The sequence below is a fragment of the Schistocerca piceifrons genome, chromosome X (assembly GCF_021461385.2).
Source record: "Schistocerca piceifrons isolate TAMUIC-IGC-003096 chromosome X, iqSchPice1.1, whole genome shotgun sequence".
Lineage (NCBI taxonomy): Eukaryota > Metazoa > Arthropoda > Insecta > Orthoptera > Acrididae > Schistocerca > Schistocerca piceifrons.
In genome coordinates, this window is record NC_060149.1 from 751,899,960 (window position 1) to 751,920,217 (window position 20,258).

General features: G+C 35.5%; 1 protein-coding gene across 1 annotated transcript in view; it reads right to left on the reverse strand.

Annotated features, from left to right (window-relative positions):
* Positions 1-20,258, reverse strand: part of LOC124722040 — a 1,041,203-nt gene that overhangs the window by 77,353 nt on the left and 943,592 nt on the right. Inside the window, exons 19-20 of the mRNA XM_047247232.1 lie at positions 17,525-17,699; positions 10,670-10,841 (exon numbers count right to left, since the gene is read on the reverse strand). Coding sequence (XP_047103188.1) covers positions 10,670-10,841; positions 17,525-17,699 — 347 coding nt within the window. The remainder of the gene's footprint in view (positions 1-10,669; positions 10,842-17,524; positions 17,700-20,258) is intronic.

The following is a 20,258-nucleotide window of genomic DNA, read 5'->3' on the forward strand; positions in this document are numbered from 1 at the left end:
GTTTATTGTTTGATCCTGTATTGCAGTCATGAATCCTTCCATCTCACTGTATATATTGCCTTTTCTTTGCCATGTGTTGGATGCGTCTTGATCGATGTATGGCTGTGTTAGATGATACGGGTGCTTGCCATGTAGTGTTTTCTTTTTCCAATTTACTTTCTTCGTATCTGTTGATGTTATGTGATCTAAAGGGTTGTAGAAGTGGTTATGAAATTACAGTGGTGTAGCCAATGTATTTATATGAGTGATTGTTTTGTGTATTTTGCTAGTTTCTAGAAAGAATTTTCTTAAATTGTCTACCTGTCCATAATGTAGGTTTTTTTATGTCGATAAATCCCCTTCCTCCTTCCTTTCTGCTTAATGTGAATCTTTCAGTTGCTGAATGTATGTGATGTATTCTATATTTGTGGCATTGTGATCGTGTAAGTGTATTGAGTGCTTCTAGGTCTGTGTTACTCCATTTCACAACTCCAAATGAGTAGGTCAATATTGGTATAGCATAAGTATTTATAGCTTTTGTCTTGTTTCTTGCTGTCAATTCTGTTTTCAGTATTTTTGTTAGTCTTTGTCTATATTTTTCTTTTAGTTCTTCTTTAATATTTGTATTATCTATTCCTATTTTTTGTCTGTATCCTAGATATTTATAGGCATCTCTTTTTTCCATTGCTTCTATGCAGTCGCTGTGGGTATCCACTATGTAATCTTCTTGTTTAGTGTGTTTTCCCTTGACTATGCTATTTTTCTTACATTTATCTGTTCCAAAAGCCATATTTATATCATTGCTGAATACTTCTGTTATCTTTAGTAATTGGTTGAGTTGTTGATTTGTTGCTGCCAGTAGTTTTAGATCATCCATGTATAGCAGATGTGTGATTTTGTGTGGGTATGTTCCAGTAATATTGTATCCATAATTTGTATTATTTAGCATGTTGGATAGTGGGTTCAGAGCAAGGCAGAACCAGAAAGGACTTAATGAGTCTCCTTGGTATATTCCACGCTTAATCTGTATTGGCTGAGATGTGATATTATTTGAATTTGTTTGGATATTAAGTATGGTTTTCCAATTTTTCATTACTATGTTTAGGAACTGTATCAATTTAGGATATACTTTGTATATTTCCAATATTTGTAGTAACCATGAGTGGGGTACACTATCAAAAGCTTTTTGGTAATCAATGTATGCATAGTGTAGCGACCTCTGTTTAGTTTTAGCTTGATATGTCACCTCTGCATCTATTAGACAGCCTTTTTGTTCTTCATTTATAATTTTGTTCTGTGTTGTATGTGTCATTAATTTCTGTGTAATGACTGAAGTTAATATTTTGTATATTGTTGCTAGGCATGTTATGGGGCGATATTTAGCTGGGTTTGCTGTGTCTGCTTGATCTTTAGGTTTCAGATAAGTTATTCCATGTGTAAGTGTATCAGGGAATGTGTATGGGTCTGCAATGTAACTGTTAAATAATTTAGTTAGATGTGAACGTGTTGAGGTGAATTTCTTTAGCCAGAAATTTGCTATTTTATCTTTTCCAGGGGCTTTCCAATTGTGAGTAGAATTAATTGCTTGGGTGACTTCATGTTGCAAAATTATCACTTCAGGCATTTGTGGTATCATCTTGTATGAGTCTGTTTCTGCTTGTATCCACCATGCATGCCTGTTATGTTGTACCGGGTTTGACCATATGTTGCTCCAGAAGTGTTCCATGTCTGTTATGTTTGGTGGATTGTCTATTTTAATGTGTGTGTTATCTATTGTCTGGTAAAATTTCTTTTGGTTTGTGTTGAATGTTTGGTTTTGTTTCCTTCTATTTTCACTTTTTTTGTATCTTCTAAGTCGTTTGGCCAATGCTTGTAATTTCTGCTTCTTTTCATCTAATTGCTCTATCTCTTCTTGTTGTGAGATTTTACCTAACCTTTTTCGTTTTTTTTCTGACATTTCATTTCTTATAAATTGTGTTAGCTGTCCGATGTCTTTTCTCAGTTTTTCTATTCTGATCTGTAGCCTGTGTTGCCATGCTGGTTTTGTGGGTTTCTTCTGTGTGTTGGTTGGTTCTGATCTCTGCCTAGTGTGTATATTTAGTGTAGTGAGTGCTCCTATATAAACCAGTAGTTGTAACTTTTCCATAGTTGTGTTTTCATTTATTTTGTTGTGTATGATTGTGTTGATAGTTTTTATTGTTGTTTCGACTTGTGGGTTATTTGGCGGTCTATGCAAGAATGGTCTAATGTCTGTATTTGTGTCTTTGTATTCTATATATGTCAGCTGAAATTTTTCTTCTATATCTAACATGTGTGTCACTTCGTGTTCTATTTGTGCTTGTTCTGTGGGCTGTCTTAAGATTTCGTTTTCCTCTGACTGTTTAATTGATGCGTGTTGTTCTTTGTTTGTTTGCTCTGGGATGTTTGAGTCCATTACTGTATTTTCTTCTTCTTCTGATTGCACATTATTTTGTTCCAGTATTTGTTGTACTTGTTTGATGTTTTCTAATTCTGACTGGGGTATCCTGTTATTTTTGATTATTACACGGATCTGATCAGCTAGTCATTGTTCTGTTAAAAATTTTAATTCTGGGTATCTGGTAATAAATGTTGTGTATACTTGTGATCTGTATCCGGTTGTGTTGGTTCCTAGGTTTGTTGCTTGGTAATAACAGAACATGAGGTGTCGATTAACTTCATCTGACCATCTCATCCTCTGTCTTTGTTTTCCTTCTAGGGTGGTTGCAGGAAGCATATCCTGCAAAACACCTCTATTTGGATTTGAATCATTTTCCAGTTGGCTAGCAGTGTCGTTACCATTGTGGGCGGGCATAGGGTTCAAGCGTCGTCCCCGACCATGACGGCACTTGTCCGAGGCTTCTTTAGTTCTGTCCTGAACCAACTAATCACACTAAAAGGGGCGTTAGCCCTATTAGTGGTTTGTTCTTTTCGTCGCCTTTTACGACTGGCAGAACATACCGGAGGCCTATTCTTTTCCCGGGCCTCCACGGGAATTATTATTATTATTATTATTATTACTATTATTATAATTATTATTGATGATCCACAAAAGGCTTTCAAAAATATAGACTGGTATAAAATGGTGAAAACTTTAATGTGTTTAAGTTGGTTCAGCACAACAAAAAAATAAGCCAGCACCTTTACAGGAATCAGACAGCAAATGACAAATAAAAGATGGTGCAAAATTTCCAAGAGGATGTAGAGTTGCTTGGCAGGGATAAAATCATTCCCAATTACTCTTGAACAAATACACTGAGGATGCAATAAACGAATGAAGATACGTGTACTGAAGGAATAAGCTATACATGGAGGAAACATAAAAATGTTTGATTTGCATATCATATAGCAGTGTTAGCTAAATCTGAAAACAATGCCCAAAAGGTAGTAGAAAGCATGATAATGTATTTCTAGAAAGATATAATATGAAAATAAATAAGAGGAAAAAGAAAATCCTTGTATGTAGTAAAGTTCCAACAGCAGCAAACCTACATCTAGATGGAGAGAATCTGAAGCAAATGACGTCATTAAGTGGGGACACTACCTGGGTAGCAGAATAAAAGAGGATGTTAGACCATTCTCACAAGCTAAAACAGCACTCAATAGCATCAAGATGCTACTAACACAAAAAATATTTGTATTAACACAAGAAAACTGTATGTAAAAGCTTTTGTTCAGAGTACTACCATGGTAGCTACCTCCAGGCCAATGTCAATCATTCCAGTCTTCACTAAAGCCATTGAGACTGCAATTGAAGACCAAATATCAAATTACTTTGAAATTAATGAACTCTTCACAGATGCAAAGCATGGTTTCTGGAAGGACAAATCTACAACAGTGGCACTAGATCTGGTTACTTGGATAAAGCATAGTTTCTGTGACTTTCATAAGGGGTTTGACTGCTTTCTTCATTAGGTACTCCTAAACAAGCTCAGTAAATATAGAACTGGAGGCACTGTTCTGGCAACCCTCAACTTTTATTTGGAAGACAGAAGGCAAATTGTATCAGTACAAGGAGCAAGATCATGTGAATGGAAGTTGGAGTATGGTGTGCCACAGGGATCGGCAATGGCCGCCCTCCTGTTCTAGTATTTGTAAATGATTTAAGCTCTCTTGGACAGTACTTACAATTCACAGATGACATAACTCTGTACTCAAAAGGCATTGATGCCAGCAAGGCCCAAAGAGAAGTAGATGCTTTGTTTGATGCTACAAAGGAATGGTTTGTTATAAACAAAATGAAAATAAATGAAGAAAAAATTAGTATGTAGCCTCAGTGACAAAGGATACCTAAAAAGTGCATGAACTGTGAACCTTGTGGGGTTGATGGTGGATAGAAAACTCACTTGTCAATAACAAACTTCACATTTATGTATCTACTGATGTTATTCAGTATTCCACAGTCATATCAGCTGCGGCCCGTTACTATTGGGTCACTCTACAGGCTGTAAGGGAGGGGGAGGGGGGGGGGGGGGGAAGGATCATAACATCAAGCAGGAAACTGGGCCACTACAAACTTATCTTCACATGTCTAGGAGTGATGACAGTTTTCAGTCAATATGACCTCTCCTGTCTCACGTAAATGAAAAAAAATTGTGATACATTCACCAACAGGAGTGAGGTCCAGAATTCTAATACACACAGTAAGAAAGACATAGACATCCCAAGGTGTTGACACTATATGATATGGGACAGTTTTCCAATAGTAGCTATTAAAATGTTCAACCATCTAAATACTAAAATACAGTCCTTGGACTTGGTAAAATTTCACAGAAAGGTGTCACAAAATCTATGCAAAAAAACCACTGTACAGTTTAAATGAGTTCTTTGACAGTGAATCAGCAAATTGGACTCCATAAACTGCACATTGCCTTATGAAATGAAGTGAACATGTCTTTGATAAAAATTTCTCACACTATATTTCATTAAAGTGTTATGCTATGCTTCTGCAAATTTGTTCTGTATTATTATGCATACTTATGCTAATTTGTCTTTGTTTTATAATGCTTGTGTAATCATAAGCTTGTAACACTGATGCAGTCTATCGAGTGATGACTGGCGAACAAAGAGGATATGGTAATAAATGGTAATAAGTGGTAGTAAATGGTAATATGGCTCAGAGACATGGGCAGTAGTGGAGCCAGAATGGAAAAATCTACAGGCTTTTGAGGCGTAGTGTTGGTGAAGAGTTCTCAAGATTTCATGGACTGAGAGAATGATCAATGGTAAAGCCTTTAATGACACAGGAGGAGAAAGATTGTTGTGAAGGGATAGAGTGACCAATGGATTGGATGACTACACAGGCGCTGCCACTTCATTGCAGAATTAACAGAAGGAAAAATATCTGGGAGGAATGCATGAGGAAGACTAAGACTTCTCTACATCAAACAAGTACAACCAGCTGAAATTGACATACCGGTACTCTGAACTGAAGAGATTTGCAGAAGATATGGCCCGCTATTAAATATAGTACTTTACTTCTTTGAATAATTTTCAATGCATGTAGCCAAACTAAGGTAACATCATAGCCAATTTGTAGACATTTTACAATGGTTACTGATTTAATAGTTTTACCATTCCACTACATGTTTATGTTCTGGACATTCTGATTTCTTAAATTTTGGAAGTTTGAAGATACTGTTTTGTTTACATTCACAATAATATTTTCCAGTCATTTCAACTGCTACTTGAAATTTCTGTTTTAAACTTCTACAGTGTTTCATCATACATAACACCTCAAGAACCAAGAGGGAACTATAAGACTGGAAGACCAATAATGAAGTGCTTGAATTAAAAAGGGTGTAAGACAGTCTTTCACAAGTGTTCAATCTATACATAAAATAAGTAATGACAGAAATAAAAGAAAGATTAAAGAGTTGGATTAAAAATCAGGGTAAAAGGATATAAATGATGAGATTCACTGATAATATTCCTATCCTCAGTGAAGGTACAGAAGAATTACAGGACCTTCTCAATGGATTGAGCAGCCTAATGGGTGCAGAATATGAACTGAGAGTAAACCAAAGAATGATGAAAGTAATGAGAAGTATGAGAAATGAGAATTGCAAGAAGATTAATATCAAAATTGGTGATCATAAAGCAGATGAAGTTAAAGAATCTTTCTACCGTGGAAGCAAAATAACACACGTTAGACAAAGCAAGGAGGACATAGAAAACACACTAGCACAGTGTGGCCTTCTAGGCCAAAAGAAGTCTACTAGTATCTAACATATGTCTTAATTTGGTGAAGAAAGTTCTGAGAACATATGTTTAGAGAATAGCATTGTATGGCAGTGAATCATGGACAGTGAGAAAACCTCAACAATAGAACTGAAGCATTTGAGATGTGGTGCTACAGAAAAATATTAAACGCCAGGTGGACTGATAAGATAAGTAATGATGAGGTCCTCCACAGAATAGGCAAAGAAAGGAACATACGAAACACTGACAAGAAGAAGGGACAGGGTGACAGAACATGTGTTAAGATGCCAGGGAATAACTTCCATAGTACTAGAAGGATGGAATACATTCAACAAATAAGTGAGGATAAAGGGTGCAAGTGATACTCTGAGATGAAGAGATTTGAACATGAGAGGAATTCATGGAGGGCTGCATTAAACCTGTCAGAAGGCTGACAAAAAAGTAAACCATATTTAATGTTCTGATAATAAGAATAATGTTTACTTAAATTTGGATTTTCATAAAACTGAATTTCAATCAAGTATCACTGTTCCTGATACCTACATGCCAGAGTATGTAATTTTATATGTTGTAACCCATAATACTGAACACTTTTGACAGGTCACGGCATACACCAGTGATAATTTCTCCATTATCTAAATTATGGAGCACTTTATAAAAAATTCAAATGTGTCAGTGCCAGCTCAGCAGCTTTTTCTGAAACTATGTTGTTCTGTGGAAAGGAACATATCACTGGTGTATGCCTTGCATTTAGGAGAGAGCGCTGTAGCTCAAGGACAGTGTACCTACAAACATGTGATGGTTTTCTGGCCAGTACTTCAGTCTAGTGACTAATTTTAGAATCACATGCAGAAATACTCACTAGAGACAACATAAGCAGTTTCTGCCATTTTATATAGTTTTGTTATTGTTAGACATGAGGGCTTTATTTATTTATTTTCAGCATTTGCAAGTATCTCACATTCTAAACAATTAAGTCCTACAGAGTACATTCAGACTATTTGGAATATACTGTTAATGCTTTAGATACAGAATATTTTGACAAGTAAAATGCTAAATATTTTTGGAACTATTTATATAACATTGTTAAGCCACTCTTCATTGGTCATGCACCATTTTATACCTTGAAACAGAAGGTCTTTTACCATGGAACATGTGATACTTGCAAATGAACTGAGTTTCTATAATGTCTTAACAATTTTACCTGTCTTGAAAATTAAAATTTGTGTTCATTTCCAATAGATTCTATTTCAAAATGTATTTAATTTGTAACTGGTTTCTGATAACACTTCTCATTCATTTGATTTCACTTACTGTTTACTAGTGTGTAGTAGAGTAATAATGTTACAGATAGACTACTAAACACAGTATTAACAAGATTTTCTCAATTGTAATGCTTTTAAATTTGAATAGAATATTTGTTCCTAGGTGCATGACCATGTTGTACCTTGGAACATGCTTTCACATTTGGTAAAACCTTAGTTTTCTAGAGCATTTTTTGTAGTTTCAGAAAAAGACTACAGCACAAATAAATTGAATGTCATTATTTAAAAATGGGATAAGATAACATATTGAACTTCTATTACAGGACTAGCTAGAGGCAAAAGTCTGAAAAGTGTACCAAGCTACAACTCTGTCCCCTATAAAGGAAATTTGAGTCTGTCTTTGGAAAATATTTTTCTAATGCTTTTGGGAAACCAGATAATAATTTAAAAAGCCTGAAATTTACTACATCTTGTTTAATCCCATTCTTCAATAGCATGTTTAGTTTTACTTTCTTTAAATAAAAAAGGGAAGTTACAGTTGACAACAAACTGTTGCAAAATTGGAAGACTGATTTAGTAATGTCATCATAGTTTTTAATAATGAAATATGGGATGTTGTCTGTGCCTGAATAATATCTGGATTTTAAAGTGATAAATGTTGATAAAATTTCTTCATCATTATGTCAAATCAGAAGGAAGTAACCAGGGTTCTTATTTGAGGTTTCTGGTAACATATGGCTATGATTTACACCCAATGACTAACTATTCACTTATATTTGAAAAATGTGCTAAAGGTGACAGTTTCACCAGGAAAAGTAAAAGTAATTTTTATGTCATTATGATCTATCTGCACAATGAAATTTTGTTGGCTGTCTTCACCTGTCTACTATCTGCTGTACAGTTTTCAGTTTTCATGTCATTCTATATTATTCTAACATAATTTTCTTTGAGTCTTTCATAACCTTGTTAAGCATCATTTTGTACTTTTCTAAATGCTGGTGAAATTTATCAATGACTCCATGAGTTTCTGAGATTTCATGGAGATTTCATTTTTGCATAACATTTACCAGCAACGAGTCAAGAGAATTTTCTGGGACTGCATGTAGGTTTTTATGTTTTGTCTGGAAATTATATATGAATGTAATGTACAAATATCCCTATAAAATGTATAATTTTTTCACATGTCTATATATTTCACCCAGTGTTTCCTTTCTTAGTAGCTGCCTGAAATGTTGTATGTTCTGACGCCTGACAGCTCTGACACTTGGTGGTGTCTGATTTTGGTTTGTGGACTAATGAACTATATCTAATAACCACTGCAGCCTGTAATGATGTTTCCAGCCTTATAATCATACTGTCTGAATTTACGAATACTTGATCCTCAATGCTTTTATTTGTTAACTTTCTCTGGAAAACTTATAGTGTATGTAAATTATATGTCTCATACAAGACATTCAGTCTTAGCATGTCTTCAGAGTCCTTATTGAAGGCTCCAAGGATTATTATTGGTGCACTAAATTTTCAGCCCAGTTAAAGGGATTTTCCACTTTGCTGTATATAATGAGATGTTACACATCCATAATGGTTCTTCCTTGTGATTAAATACACAGAACAAAATGTACAAACAAATGAATGACTTTATGTTTAAACTGTGCAACATGTGCTGAGTTAAGTTATTAGTACACAAAATTAAATTCAGCATCTTCTATAGTGCAAATGACCCTGTTGTCATTCTTGCCATGATATTCACTTCATCAGTCATAGAACTGATTGTGAAGAACTTCTATTCAGTGACCTCTTATGGTTTGAAAATGGGACTGAGTGTGAATCTAGGTTTTGAATGATTGCATTTGAGAAAATATTCTTATTCCATTACCACTGGTATTCAATGATTCTACAAATTTGGACATGAAATAAATTCTTGGTCATGAAAGCTAATCAGTTGTTGCAGGTTTCTCAAGGATATTTTCTGCGTATTTCAGCCCGTGTGTTGTTGCAGAGTAATTGCATTTGACACTTCTTGGCAGATTAAAACTGTGTGCCAGACTGAGACTCAAACTCGGGACCTTTGCCTTTCATGGTAGAGCACTTGCCCGTGAAAGGCAAAGGTCCCGAGTTCGAGTCTCGGTCCGGCACACAGTTTTAATCTGCCAGGAAGTTTCATATCAGTGCACACTCTGCTGCAGAGTGCACATTTCATTCTGGCAACTGCATTTCATTTGATTTTTTCACTTAGCTTTGGATCTCTATTTCATGGAAAATGTTTTTATAACAGGGCACTTGTCAGTAGTATGCACAGTGCGTGTTGCCTAGAAACAAATTATTTACATTCACTCACGGTACTTCCTGTTGACAACAGCAATGTCCTCTTCCCTCTTCACCCTCAAGCCTGTATTCAGTAGTGTTTGATTTGGCCTCAGGTTTATTTTTGGCAGTATTAGTTGTGCATTAACACTGATACATGGAAGTGTGGATAGGTTTACCGATGAAGAGTTGTACATCATATATGATTTCACTTAATACAAAGGAAGAGTGACTCAGTTATGCCATTCTGAGCTGTTCCTGCGGGAATGGCAACCACATCAAGATACTTTTGCATCTGTGGATTGTTGTATTACTTTATGTTTTGTGTTGCAGATTTTGAGATTGTATATTACAGGCATTTTACTGTTGTATTCGCACATATACAAAGGTGATTGGAGTAACAAACAAATAAGTCATAATTACTTCATTATGGTGTAATGAGCCACCAGAGAGACAAATTATCCATTACACCAAAATCCTTAGAAAGTATCCACAAACAACCTCCAAACTTTTTATGTTGGAGTTTGGTAGAATCCATTTTCTTTATGTGTAAAAATAGAGAAATTCATTTTTCAAAATATTTAATCCAGGAACACTACATGTATTGAGATCTAACATGTCATGACCCTCCAACTCTTTGTTACATATAATATTTATATAATATTTGTAAAATATAATATTTCACCCTGTAGAGTCCATTTTCTTAATGTATAAAAATAAAGAACTTCTTTTTCCAAAATATTTAATCAAAGAATGCTGCATATATTGATATCTATCATGTCATGACCCTCCAACCCTTCGTAAAATATAATATTTCACTATGTGTTCAAGGATTTACAAAAAACAACAACATTGCAACAACATTTTATTTGGAGGACCCTTTAACAGAAATGAATACTTACCCCTGTGGCTGCTGTGAATATAGACTCTTCATCCAAATCACCACCGCTTGTTGGTGTACCCCATACATCATCGCCTGATGTTTCACATTCTTCACCAGAAGATGTAGCTGTGAGTTCATGAGTGCACATCTCAGCTTGCTGAGACTGTTCCTCTGTTGCTGGTCGCAGATACCTGTATATTCAAAAATTTCTGTCTAGCAAAAATGATGCGGGTCTCATTACACTTTGAGCATGCTGTAACTAGTATCAGATGTATTAAGTAAGTGTCTTCCCACAAAGGAACTAAATTAATATTAGATTGCCATTAGAAGCACATCATTAGTTGTACTTTAAAGATGGTGAATTTTTATTACATTGCTTTGATATGTCCTTTGACATAAACTGAATGCTGGACAAATGTAATCATGAAACTAATTAATCACAATGATTGATTTATAATATATAAATAGATTTATTCATATAAGTAAAGAAAGCCACAATAATGTCATAAATGCTTGTAGTATGTAGTCAATATTACAAACATTAAAGAAATAACACTAAATCAATGTGTAAAGAATGGGAAAGGTAAATGGTCATGGCTTTGTTCAAGAAATCATCCAAGCAGGTGAATGAAATTATTGAGGAAATCCACAGAAAACATAAAATAGGATCAGTTTGTTCCCAAAACCTAGGCCATAATCTTCACTAGAAGATGGAAAGAGTGACACTTGTTGAAACATTACACCATTTTAATGAACTCACATGGCTGGAAAACCTAGAACATTACATTAGTCGAACTCACTGAGAATAACAAAAATATCAGATAATGCATTGTTTGTGGAGACAATTTTGTAATGGTCATCATATTGTTTATAATGAAGAGTCCACAGTGCAATTATCCCTCATAGATATTGGTGCAATGGAGCAGGTATAGCGGAACACTTTGTAGAATCTTGTTTTTCTGTCTATCCATTAATGGATGTTGGTGATCACATTATGAATATTTTTTCTATGAACTGCAGTATGTAATAGTTGATCTACACTTAGTAATCCTGTCCACCACTTTTGTTTATCTAACCAGGATATTTTTCTTTTCCCTTTCTTTCTTTTACCTCCTGACCTTCCCTTCTGTTATCAACAACAGCAGTATATATGTGGTGTTCCATATGATATTTTCTAGGTATGCAGTTTTTCTTCTTTTAAACATAGTTCATATTTCTTGCTGTTTGCATATTCATCACTATACTTTGGTTTTAGATATTCTTGTAGTGGAATAATAATTTAATACTACAGAACTAAGTAGGAATTTTGCATCATCATCCTATTGATAATTGTATGAAATTATAAACAAGTACCAGCTTACCAGCTGTTTTGGAATTTCTGTTCCAGGTATATGCCAAAGAACATTAAACCCAAACAAAAATTGAATGCAAGGAGAATACAAACATGTCTGCACTAGCATCAAGAATGTGCCAGTAGGGTCTTGGAGAGAACTGATGATGAATTGCATGTTGCTCACTCCATACTGCAAACTGAGAAGAAGTTGATGCAATGGTGTCATAAATATGAAACAGAATTCAGTCAGGCTGCAGCTGCATAGAAATTTTTGTGCAATATCCTGCTCATTCGCTTCTTGGCTGGAGCTGAACTGCAAAAACATTTCTAATTTTTTAAAACACTGCTGAAATTTTGATGGACCATTCATAAGAGCTGTTGGATGCTCACTATAGTAGTTTGTTTGATCCATAACAATGCTTAGCCACATGCAACTCAGCGCACAATACCTGTGCTGCATGAGATGTTCTGTGATATTCTTGGCCAGTAATTCTGTACTTACGGTGCTGTCATCATCAATTTTTGTCTTAACTTATGTATATAGAAATCCCTTTGGCAGATAGCTTAATGTATAACAGTCTTCTTGTTGTGCCTGCTTGCAACTCTGTGTGTCATCTTCATAGTGAATAACAATCTATCCTTTCCATAGTTTTTGAAAAATCTCCAATAATGTTAGTTTCTCTCACATATACCTTCCACGACAATAAATAAATGTCATACTTCTTTTTATTTTGAGAAGGCAACTACTATGCATGTGAAAAGAAAGGACATCTTATCCAGTTTTCCATGTATCAACTACAAGGTACTGCAGATACACATTTGTGCCAAACTGTGCATCGGATACATAAAATCAATATTTATTTTTGTATATAAATGATTGTATGTTTAGTCTACTCTAAATGTTCTGATATTATGTACTGAATCCATATCAAAAGATAATAGTTTGCTGTGATCAGAACAGAAATTCTATTATGACAGTTCCAGAAATGCAGAGGTAGTCCTATTTACTGCAGTCTAAAAAATGCAGAATATACTGTGAGCAGTTCTAACAGTCTCAGCTCATGTACATTCAGTTTGAATGGCTTTGCAATTTTGTAATTCAAAATGTTATGTAGCCTGCAGAAGGAACACTTCCAAGTATCATACAGTTAAAGTTGAGATGAAAGAAGAGGGTACAGATGATATGAAACATGAAATTATTAAAGTGTTTAGGCCTCAACCTGTACTGCACAATTAATTCACACTCATCAGATGGTGATAGGTTCTCCAGATTGCAAATAGGTCACCAGTCATTCTAATCTGAACTTGTACATTTAGTGGTAATGTGTCCCAAGTAACATGAAACACAATACACAGTATCAAATATTGCACTGTGGAGCCACTTTAATCCAACTCATAAAATATGGGGTGGGGGGGGGGGGGGGTGGGGGGGGAGGAAAAGATAATATATTGTTGCAGGCCACAAGATGGAATAGTAGGCTTGCAGGAAATTGACCACTATGGTAACTATGTGAGTATGTGAGATCAAACATTTTATTAATGTAATTTAGCTAAGTGAGTGAGGCCACCAACAGTATTTCCAGTGGCAGCAGAATTTTCTTGTAACAACTATAAGGTGTAATGAATGGCAGAGGTGATATGATAGTCTAGGCAAATCTCAACCCACAGAATGAAGTTTTTCAATTGAATATTATATGAAAGCAATGATGGAAATTTGATTTTGTGGTAGTTTCTTCACACATCAGTTTGCTGGTTTTGCCTACCTAGATAAAACAATATTCATGACTGAACCAACATTGTCATTCTATATGTGTCCCTGATGACTAGGCAAGACACTCTTCAAAAATTTTCTGGCTATGGCAAGCAGTTAAAGAAATTTGATCAGACTATGGATGCTGTCACAGGCTATAATTCCTCAGTGATTTTTGTTTTAAGGGCATTTGGCCTTGGCCCAAGGCATATTTATTTGCCTGAAATTTCATCTTCCAATGCTAGTGACATCATCAAAGGTTATAAAGACACAGGTAGTAGTAGGCAAATTAAACAAGTACATCAAACTGAACTGTTTGTGCGTTCACACTAAGGCCCACAAATTGTCTAATTTCAGTCATTCTTAATTTCTGTTAAAGTTATTTTGTGCTGTTAGGTACCTATGGCCTCTGTGTTCATCCTAGCAGAGTAATGATTGGATTTCACTAAAACCATTGCATTGGAGCAATGAATTTTGTTTAGTAACTTGTTGATTGAGCCTGTGGTTAGCCACTGTTTGAAAGTGACCATTAATGTGAGCAGACAATTGGTTGGTTGTCATACTCATTTATAATGATGCTGAGTCACTAAAACCTAGTGGTGGGTAGTTCACATTGATGGCAGGTTTGTTTATGTTACTGGAACAAATGTAGAATATTTGTCTCTGTAGCAGCTGGGCAGTATTTTGTCTGTCTGTAAAGGCTCTGGTGAAGTCCAGACCATTAAGATGCTGCAGTGAATATGAACTACATAAAGGGTCTAAGATACTGAATAGAGAAGAAGAATTCTTGTACATAGCCTGTTAACAGGTTGGCTGGGAGTGTACCACATACATACCCATCACACTTTTGCTAATTTGTTTTTGAATTTGTTTTTCAAGCAAAACTTAATTATGATGTAGAATGCCATTGATCAAAAGGAGGTGGTGGATATTGTCTCAGGAGGATTATGGGAGAGGCAGAATTCTATGCTAGCAAGAATATTGACATGGAATAGCCACAGGCACAATCAGAGAAAGTGATTACTGTCCTGGAGATAGGAAAGGGAAGTGCAGACATTGACTGGTAATAATGATATAAAATGTTGTTGCACATTTTGATAATTAGTAGAAAGATGGAGTTGGCTTTGTAGAGCTTTTGGATTAGGTAAAATGTGGATGATTTGGGTTGCAAGTATGAGGAGTGAAAGGGATTCAAATGTCAGATTTTGGAATAGATCTTATGCTTAAAGGAGTTGTTGAAGATATGCTGGGCTTGTAATGTTGGGACCATAGTGGCTGGGTTTATAATTGGAGGTTTCAGAAAGCTGGAAGACTCCTCAATACATTTGACAATGATATTGGTGGGATCCTTGCCTGTGAGAAGAGTGATACGCTCAGAGTTTCCAGACTTTAGCTGCCAGAGACTGTGGTCATGTGTGAGTGCATTGTGTTTGGATGAGTGTGTGTGGGTGTGTATGTTGTCTGTTTTTGACAAAGGCCATGTTGGCTGAAAGCTAACTTTCATATAGTCTTTTTGTTGTGCCTTTCTACAACTCAGCATCTCTGCTATACGGTGAGTAGCAACTATCCTTTTCATTATATTGTCAAGTGAAAAGAGTTTTGTGGCAATATTCTTAGTTAATAAGTGAAAAGTCAGATATAGTTGTTGTATGCACTTATATTGTAACATGAGTAGTATTAAGAAATGAATTCTCAAGTATATACGATGATGCAAAACACTATTGTACAGAGACTGGGGCCAGTGATTAAGATTAATTGATATGAGAAGAGATGCCATAGTGTCATGACTTAGAGTTGCAGTCGATCCTCACACTTTCCCAGAATGGTTCCTGCCCGATGCCACTCTCCAACAATCATCATGGAATAATTGGTCTGAAGATGATCTTACACAGATCAAATCTGGTCACATTTTAAAATGAAACTAAATTATTTTACATGGCCAAGACTGTTTTAATTAAAATTTTTAATAAAGATTAGTTTTCTCATAAATGAAGTTTTGACAGAATAAAACCAAATGGTCTTTTTGTCATTGTCTGTAATCTTGTAAAGTTCTTGGCTTTTGAAGATGATCCTATTTTTACTTAGGAGGCAGGAACATTGTGGAGTTAAATCTGTTGGTTAGATCTGGTCATAACACATAACAGTAAACAGAGGTGACATTAATAGACTGTAACACAAGAGAAGCTCTAAACTCAGAGTAGGGTGAGCAAAACCTAATCATAGTTTCACCCACAGTTTCAACTGTCACAATAGTAATATTACAATTGTACCTAATGCCATTATTGTGTGATTTCACTACTATTAGTACTATTGCTACTACTTCTGCTGCTGCTGCTGCTACTACTATTACTGCTGCTACTACTACTAATATTGACTACAAGTAATACTGCTGCTGCTGTAGTTATGTTATTGAACTGGTAACATCTGTCTATTTTCATTTATAATGAAAAATACTTACAAAGAAAACTTCAAAAATACAGCTGAACAGGGGTGAGTGAGGAGGCAAAGGTCCTATTTTTGAAAAATAAATGAGTAATAAACAAAAAATATTTTAATAGACACAGTGCTTACTGTTTTATGATGTTATTTTGTCTACTGCCCCACCAGACATGAATTATTTGAGGGAAACCATTTTGTCCATTCACATGATACTAGAAACAAAGAAAATTTTATACTCCTCACCCACCGCCTCAGACTGTATGCCCAGGAACCTGAATACATGGGAATGAAAATCTGTAATAAATTAAAAGGGAACAAGTTGATCCAGACGAATTTAGGTTAACTTAAAAGAAAGCTGTATGAGGTACTGACACTGAGGTGTTACTACTCAGTGTATGAATTCATGCAGGACGAACTGGAAATTTGAGCTGGATATGATGTGTTACACATTCCAAGAAATATCCTTATAGTGTTATTATTTATTATAGTGCTATTATTTATTAATGTAAAAATCATCATAACTGCTTTATAAATTTTTGACATGTCTCCTGTACGCAAACCAAATGGATTGCAAATGTACATCATGAGATGAATAAAAAAAATAAATAAAAAAATAATAAACTGTGATTTCTACATAAAGACCTTTTACAGACTATCACATAAATAACCAGTCCTTTTTTTAATAGACACTGTTGTTTTATGCAACATGGTCACCTGGTGCCCATATATCACTCAATATAATAGTTTAATTTCATTCTGCTATATTGTTAATGATCTTTATCTGTACTCTATTCAGATATTTAATCAGGTAACACTAGGGAGAAAAAAATATGAGTGACTAGAGCAAGTCAAAGATAAGAGGCAATGATGTATTGGCAGAATACCAGAAAGTAGCAGCTCTTATGTAGTGGAAACTGCTTGCAAAACAGATGTGAAACATATTCAGTACTTCTGTTTCATGATGTAGACAGTTAATGGACTGTATTAGGGACTGCTGTTGGAGAAATAGAGATAGGCATTGTAAATGCTTTCATCCCATATAGTGGTGGATATAAAACTTATCCTGATGTTAAAAGCCTCTAAAAATTATTTCTAGCTGACTACATAAAAAGTGGTAATGGCGATGTTAAAAGAACAATATTTCTAATGTTATATCCAAGAAAGGACATTAACAGTATTCATGTATTTCATAGTTTCATGAATATAATGTGATTTTTGAAATCATTGTGCCTAACGTAACTTGAAAATATTCCATATTCAGCAGTAAAATATTTCTATCATTACACTCCATAAAATATATCATCATTGAAAGCTTTATAAAGTTTTAGTACAGTACACAAGCTAAAAGTAACCTGTCAAGCAGAGATGAGGCACGTGAGTTTTCACCCAACCTCTCAATCAAAGACATTTTCTCAGCCACAAAGGAACTGGCACGGGATGTCCATCCGCGCATTGGAGGAGTAATGGATTCCAGTTGTGGCTGAGGCTTGATTTCATAGTCTGAGTCCACTCGATGAATTTGAGCAACTGCAAATTAATATCTTTAGCTATTATATCTGTCATACAAGCTTTGTGTTGAATGTGTGTAACTGAACTTTTGTTTCCAATTAGGTCTAGACAATAAACTAACAGAAACAAACCAGAATAAATAACATTTATTTTGAATATTTTGTATGCAATTTTCAGACAATGGAAAATCTAGGATGTATGTCATTTTCTATTATTTCAGTTTAGGAATTTCATTCTATGTGTTTCTGTATCATATGTGTAAGTTTGTAAATGAATAATAATAGAATATTACAGTTACAACAAATAAATGGCATCATTCTTATAACAATGGAAATACTTAACAGAATAAAAACAATAATATCCTCAAAGACAATCATTCTCTATGTAGTGAATGTTTTAAACAGTTTATAGGAACATGAATAACATAGTATCTCAGTTGTCAATCTTGCATAGCTGGACAATGTGGTTCATCTCTTCCAGTTTTTGTGTGATTATGTAATGAAAGGAGTACTCCTTCATGGCTGGTTGATGAGTGTGGTTTGAGTATTAGGAACAAGGGAGGATATAGCATGAGAGACTTTATGAACAAGGTTTGGATGTGTAGTGACTGTCTTTAAAGGCACCAGTACCCTGTTATTACACAATACTATCCTGGACTCGAACACCTGAACCACATTTTCCATTTAGGGTTCAGCTACCTTTCATAGAACTTTGAGACTGTAAAATTCTCCTTAAAATCACTCCTACCCCTTTGTGAATTCCAATACCACATAGTTCATGTTATGTGAAAGACTTGTCCTAAGCATCCACACATCATGCAATACACCAGTGCTGTCACTGACATACACTATCTTATCAGTCATACAGACACCAGTAAAACGGCCATATCACATATTTCCATCACTGTACAAATTTTTATGTGGACATTACTACCAACCAACTGTCTACACATATAATTTACAATCAACAGACTATGGCCGAAGTCAGGTTGGATTTCAGAGTTGCAGATCACGCTGCCCAGCATAATATGGGAGACATTAGTGGCTGCTTTAACATCCTAGTTGTGTGATTCCAAGGCACAGGCCTAGCTTTCTATGTATTTTCTGTAAATGTCTACACTAAACAGCAATTTAAATAACCATCATTTGAGTTCAGCTTGCAAAATGGGGCAGTTGAATACTTAATGATCCAGGTGATGCAAAAAGCCAGAAAACTGGACAGGGACAAGAATTGTCAGTCTTTGGGCTAAACAAATTTTGTGTCATAGAATAATATGAAGAGCTCATGTAAGTCTTTATTTGTATGATATGTTCTTTATTTGTCAGTTTTTGGTCCTGAGTGGTGAAATGGTTGATGCCCTCATGGGCAAATTAAACGGGACAGAGGGGATTTGGGCATTTAGTTTTGAGTTAGTGAGAAAGATAGTGTTAATTATGCATGTAGTATATTAGACTTCAAATTGTAAAATACTTAACTTTTAGTATCATATTGTATTAATGAATATATGATCAAATGGGCATCAAACAACATTCATGACTGGACTGAGGATTTCTTGGTAGGGCAGATGCATCATATTTTAATGAGTGGGAAGTCACTGACAGACACAGAAGTAGCTTCAGGTATTCTCCAGCAAAGTGTGTTGGCACCTTACTTTTCATGTTGCCTGTGACATGGCAGGCAATATTAATAGTAAGACCAGTTTTTTGCAGAGAATGCAGTTATCTAAAATGAAATAATGTCTGAAAACTCTGCACAAATATTCAGTCAGGAGTTGACAACATGACAATGTGGTGCAAAGACTGGCAAAGTGCTCTAACATTCAGAAATGTAAAACTGTGTGCTTCCCAAAATGCAAAAACATAGTATACTATGTATAAAATATCAATGAGACATAAATGAACTGGTAAAACACTCCATAGGTGTGCTGGTGGCTCATAGGATCCTAAGGACACAATATTTCAGCTATCAGACATGTCGCCATTGTCGTTAGCAGGGGTTGTGGAGAGGCTAGCATTGGTGTCTGTGGTAGGATTGATGAAAGTGCTCTGTCTACGATACTGACCAGATTGTTTTGTTTGGAGAGAGCCTTTTAATTAAACTCAGTACTAGTTCCCAAGCCTGGATGAGATTATATCTACAATCTTGGTTGATGAGACCATCCCTGATGCAACTTTCTATGGCCTCTCTAATAATGCTGTCCCAGTATTTAGAAGTCTGTACCATTATCTTAGTATGGTTGTACTCCATTGCATAATTCTCAAACAAACAGTGCTCTGTGACTGCTGACTTGTTGGGATACCTCAGTTGAATGTACAGTCTTAGACATAAAAACTGACCGACGGCCGGCCGCCACAGAGACTAAGTCCGAGTCGTTCACCTAAGATGGCCAATAAAACTGACCGCCCCTGACAACTCTAAGTCCGGCTATATGAACAATCTGGCAACACTGTAAGATGCATAAGTGTTAGGAGGGAATATTGTCTACTTCCGAGACGTTCTCGGATGGTGTGAGCCTGTGGTCTAGTGGTTGCCGGCACAGTAGCTCAGCGTGTTCGGTCAGAGGGTTAGCAGCCCTCT